The 6,000-nt window shown below is 38.9% G+C and overlaps 1 protein-coding gene across 8 annotated transcripts in view; it reads right to left on the bottom strand.

Moving 5' to 3' along the window:
* The window catches only part of TPD52 (tumor protein D52), a 130,625-nt gene continuing 126,888 nt past the window's right edge, over positions 2,264-6,000 (bottom strand). For 7 of the 8 annotated variants that reach the window (XM_021088500.1, XM_021088501.1, XM_021088499.1 and 4 more), the window contains one exon: positions 2,264-5,049. In XM_021088500.1, coding sequence (XP_020944159.1) covers positions 4,930-5,049 — 120 coding nt within the window. In that variant the 3' untranslated portion in view covers positions 2,264-4,929. 8 annotated transcript variants of the gene reach the window in all.

Raw genomic sequence — 6,000 nt, 5'->3', positions numbered from 1 at the left:
AATCCTATAATTCTTAAGGTGTAAGTTTTACAATAATGTTCTACTGTATACCACAGGGAATATATATTCAATATTCTGTAATAAACCATAATGGGAAAGAATATGAAAAAGGATATATATGTATAACTGAATCACTTTGCTGTACACCAGGAACTAACAACACTGTAAATAAACTACAATAAATTTAAAAAAAAAATCTGTTTATACTGACTCTAAAAAATGTTTGTATCGACTGACTTCAGGTTATGCCTAGTAGAGCATCAAAGGCATCAAATGAAAGGGTGAAGGACTGAGCGGTCCTTGCTTATACCAGGGTCAATTGTAACATCAACACTAATGGCAATATTTTATTTCATTTTGCTTTTTAGGGCTGCACCTGCAGCATATGGAAGTTCCCAGGCCAGGGGTCGAATCAGCCACAGCATCACAGGATCTGAGCCGCGTTTGCGACCTACACCACAGCTTACAGCTATGCCAGATCCTTAACCCACTGAATAAGGCCAGGAATTGAACCTGCATCCTCATGGATACTAGTCGGATTCATCTCCACTGTGCCACAAAGGGAACTCTTAACAGCAATATTTTAATATCTTCATGGCACCTTTTGATCCTGCTCTAATCCTTGAACCACACCTTCCTTCTTGATTTATTAAAAATATAAGCTTCTGGAGGAGTTCCCATTGTGGCATAGTGGAAACGAATCCAACTAGGAACGATGAGGCTGCAGGTCCGATCCCTGGCCTCGCTCAGTAGGTTAAGGATCCAGCGTTGCGGTGAGCTATGGTGTGGGTCGCAGAAGCAGCTTGGATCTGGTGTTACTGTGGCTATGGCGTAGGCTGGCAGCTGTAGCTCCGAATGAACCCCTAGCCTGGGAACCTCCATGTGCCACAGGTGCCTGAGGGGCAAAAAAAAAAAAATTAAAGTAAAAACATAAGCTCCTTTTTTCCCATATAGTTTGCAAAACTGATAGGACACTTTGTAAAAATATTAGTAATGGCAGATGATAACAAGTGACTAAAAAGCAATTCAGGTTCTGGTTACACATCTACTAGCTGTGATCTCATCTAGAAAATGGTGACTACATCGCACCCTTGAGTAAGGAATTAAAGGAAATGAGTGTGAAATGCCCAACAGTTATTGAAAGCTCAATAAATAGTGGTTAAGTGGTTAAAGAGGTAATTCAGAAATTCATGCCTCTCGGAATTCCCATTGTAGCTTAGTGGGTTAAGAACCCAACTAGTATCCGTGAGAATGCAGGTTCAACCCCTGGCCTCACTCAGTGGGGTAAGGATCCAGTGTTGTGGCGTAGGTCAAAGATGTGGCTCAGATTTGTCCTTGCTGCGGCTGTGGCATAGGCTGGCACCTGCAGCTCTGATTTGACCCTTAGCCTGGGAACTTACATATGCCGCAGGGGTGACCCTAAAAAGAAAAGAAATTCATGCCTCTCAAACATGCATGGAAACTTGGGGAAAAGACAGGCGTAGCAATACACTGGGGAAATAGGAGGATGGCTCTAAAGATAGTCCTATCAGCCACAGAGATGAATACAATCATTAAGGAAGTCTTGGTGAAGATGACTAGAGATCGACAATAACATTTAAGGAGTTGGAAGAAGAGAATATCAGAAAACAGTCAAGCTGGGAAATAAGTAAAGAGTGAATTCTAGAAACCAAGGGGAAAACTTAAATGCATGTTGAGATGGAGTGTTAAAGTGGAAGTCACCAAGGAGCATTTATTTTAAGCATGAAATCCTGGCAGGTAATATGCACATATGGTTCTGCCCTCTGGGGACCAAAAAACTAAAAGTGAGTTCTTTTGGCTCATTTTGATTTTGGCTCATTGTGATTTCAGAATCAAAACATGGAAACTGAAATCTATGAAGTTTTACTTAAAAGTGATGATGCTTTATTATTAACTGTAACCCAATACGGCCTCTATAACAACTAAATTAACAGGCAGACATCTCTCCATTATGGGCAAAAAAATGATTTTTCACCTGAGTCTTAGGAAGCTATAAAGAAACAAAGGTGATCCTAACATAGGGCCTTAGGCAGCATCTCCTCTGGCACATATATAGCAAATAGTCACTTACATATATGCCTTTCTGTAGTACATATGTAGCATTTTTTGTTCCTACATTGATTCCAGACAGCTGCTCCTGTTTTGCTATGCTCAAAATGTGAAGGGTCTGGAGAGAAAGTAGGATAATTAATGGACTTACCCTTTCCTCAACAGACAAGTAATACATACAAAAGAACCCATACCCAAATCATAACATTTTTATTGTTTTCAAATACTATACAAAAAAAGGTGTGTACTTCTTGATTAACAGATCCAGAAATAGTAAGTCCAAATTAAACATGTCTTTTCTCTACTTCAACAGCTTATCTGAGTTACTACTAGGATAATCCAATGAGTTCTACTCTCTTCCACCGATGACTCTGGCCTCAAAGGTATACAGATTCTTGCTTTATTTCCCACAAACTCCGGAAATTAAGGACAATCCTTTGTAAGAAGGGGATACTTTCAGGAATTATTTTCTTTTATCCCACTTCTTGCATCCTTAACTAGCTGCTATTTCATTCTCAAGTTGCTGTGTTCTTACAGGGTCAAACACAAAACACAGGAGAGTGACCAAACCCCCCTCTGGAGTTTTAAGTAATTATTATGCTTTGAATTGCTCAAATATCTATACGTTCATAATAATGACTCTTCCACAAAGACTACTTTGAATAATATTTCTAAGTTGATGTTTATTTTCCTAAATTTATCCTCCCTCTACTTTTTGCTGCTTTTAAGAGGTAGAGTCCTTCGCAGTAGAATAAATCATTTCTCTATTAAATGTCTGCAGATGTCTGGAGAGTGATTCTCCAATTTCTTCTTTCACAACCATCACCAATACCCACATAAACCCATCCCACCACCCACCCTTATTTCTCTCATTTCTCCCATTAAATAAAAAGAGATTTGATGATATTTCACTCAACTAAGGAAATTGCCATCTTCTCTGTTTTTTCTTGGTAAAAAGATGGTAATTGGGCAGAACACCCAAGAAACAATGTAATGAAAAGAAGATGTGAGTTAAAAGTTAAAAGATGAACTGGCTGAAAAAAAAATAATTTAACAGCTATGTTGAGTAAGCACAGTATTTTTTTAAAATGATCATTTTCTACAGATCCACTCCACTGGGACAATGCTTCAGCAACCTTTGCCTTAAAGCCTCTTCAAGTAAATAATTTATGTTAGTCTGATACCAGAAAGCAGTGACTTAAAGCAGATGGAAAAAAAAAAAAAAAACTGCCTTTTTAAAAGCATGGACACACAAGTTGACTATTTAATACAAAAAGCTGTTTCCAGACCACTGGCCTCATAATAAATATTGAGACCTATACTACTGATATACAGAATTTATTAAGCTTTTCACATATCATTGAGCATAGTTCCAGTTGCATCTGAAGTGCTAACAAAAGCTCTAACAATCAAGAATTGCAGCATGTTATTTTATAGCAATCAACACTTGTGGCTTTTCAGATTTGGTTTTCATAAGATAATTTATCCCAAGGTAAATCTAGTCATGCTTTAGGATATTCCAAGCTTGGCATTTAACATTTGGCATAAACAATGATAAAACAATCACAACTTGATAAATAACAAATACAACATTGTAGGCCATAACCATATACAGCATAAGGAAAAGATAGTGGTGATGAGCAAGTAGCTATGAGAATTAATAGAGTACCGTGGCCTCCATGCAAATATCTCCAGAGGCTTTGGTTCATTCAGCCCTGACACTCCGTTTTCAAACCAGGGAGCAGTGTCTATGGTATCATTTGTTATTTCTAACACACGGAACACAAATAAGTAGAAAATGATGAGCTGATTTTTATGAATGCATTAAATCCCCAGGAGTTATTACCAACCCCTTAGTATAAAAGAGTTTCAAGTTATATTAGCCATATAACTTGGTGTGCTTCTTTTAAATGGTGCTAAATGAATTAAATGAAGATGTTCCCCCAATGTGATTCATTTTAGCATTTTTTTCAGCGACCTAGATCTAAAAATCTTTCAGGCTTTTGAACCAAACATTTGAGGAGAGTGTTCATATTTCAACCTATTGATAATGCAATATGCTTGATTCAGAACGTTATAGTTTACTCTGAAACTAAAAATTTAATCTGGTAAAAAATAAGTAGCTATAAGTGGCGTAATAACCACCACACTGAAATGGTTCCTGTCACAGATGGTGATAAACAAGGATGTGAGGGCTCCACCCTCAAGTCGCTAGGATTTTGAATTACTGTACATACTGTCACAAAACTCTTAACAAATTGAATATAGAGCAGATTTATTTAGTTTGGTGTCTTCAGACACCCAGGATGTAAGATACACCAAAACAATGTTTATTCAAAAATATTTTTTGTAGCCGGTAGTTCTTCCCTTGCAAGTAAAGAAAATCTTGCCAAGACTTTTAATAACCAGGATCCAGAAAAGTTTTAAAGAACAATCTTAGTTAGGAATCAAATATACAGAGATTCAAAGAGAAAACAAAACAAAACAAAACAAAAACAGGGTAGAAGAAAAAGATCAATCCCGTATCCCAGATCCAGAGCAATTTTGTAAAGTAGAAAAGCCATTACAATAACCCACAGCTTCTTAGGTCATTCTAGTGAGGCTCCCCAGGTACTGCCCGTGTCTGTATAATGATGCTTCCTAAATAAAGGGCCTTAAATGCACATTAGAGGGGGTTTCCCAGGAAGAGAGGTGAAGGATCTTTTTACGTGGTTCCACCCACAAACTAGTTGGTCAAGGAATATGTAAAGCTCAACAAAAGCACATCTGGTGGAAATTCAGGGCAATGAATGTTGACAAGATGTGCTTGGATCTCGCTTGCAGCATCTGGCAGTGAGTAGCAGAACAAAGGTAGGACTCTCACAGGCTCTCCTGTGTCTGTTCTGGAAGAGGCTCCGTGGTGGTGGCACTAGCATTTGCAGTGGAGTTCAAGACGTCTCCAAAATCGCCGCCAGCAGGCTTGCTTCCCCCTACTTTAGACTGTTAAAAGTTCAAAAAGGAAGAGACATTATGCAACAGAAACTTTGCTGATTCTGCACAAAGTAACTCAGATTTTTACTTTGAAGAGCAGATAAATCAGGAACCTCAGAGCTCTGTGATTATTATACATGTACTGAATTTAGTGCTGCTGTAATATTCCATTTCACTGGAAAACGTATGCAGACTTCCCTGCTGAAATATTCAAGCTGGGAAGTTCTACCCCTCCCCCCCATCTGCTTATTGTTCTTCACAGGAAATATGTCTGTTATTCTCAAGTATCTATTGAGCTCTTGTTTCTATTTGAACAACACTGTGAAATATTCCTGAGTACAACAAAGGAAAGAAATGGATGCATGTTTCCCAGTTACAGCATAAACTTTCTACCCTTTTGCTACTTAAAGTGCAGTAGAAGAACTTAGCAACTCAGCATCACAGGGGAGCTTGTTAGACATTTGGAACCTCAAGACTGGCCTCCTGCCTCTGTCTGCAGGATTGAAATCCACAATTTAACAAGATCTCCAGGTGCTTCCTATACACGTTAATGGTATGTGAAGGAGTTCCCACTGTGGCTCAAAGGGATCAGCGGCAACTTGGGAGTTGCTGGAACACAGAATCAATCCCTGGTCAGGCACAGTGGGTTAAAAGATTTGGCATTGCCACAACTGCAGCTCAGGTCATGACTGCGGCTCGAAGCAGATCCCTGGCCCAGGAACTCCATATGCTAGCAAGAGGCCAAAAATGAAAAAAACAAAAAAACAAAAACCAGTATGTGAAAGCATCACTGCAAGTGCACTGAAATTTTGTCAATAAACATTTATTTAGGAGTTCCCTGGTAGTGCAGGGGATTAAGGATCTGGCGTTGTTACTGCAGTGGCTCTGGTCACTGCTGTGGTATGGGTTCAATTCCTGGTCCCAGGGAACGTCTACATGCCACAGGTGCAGCCAAAACAA

Source organism: Sus scrofa, chromosome 4 (assembly GCF_000003025.6).
Source record: "Sus scrofa isolate TJ Tabasco breed Duroc chromosome 4, Sscrofa11.1, whole genome shotgun sequence".
NCBI lineage: Eukaryota > Metazoa > Chordata > Mammalia > Artiodactyla > Suidae > Sus > Sus scrofa.
The sequence above is the reverse complement of the archived record's forward strand: the minus strand, read 5'-3'. Positions and strand labels throughout refer to the sequence as shown.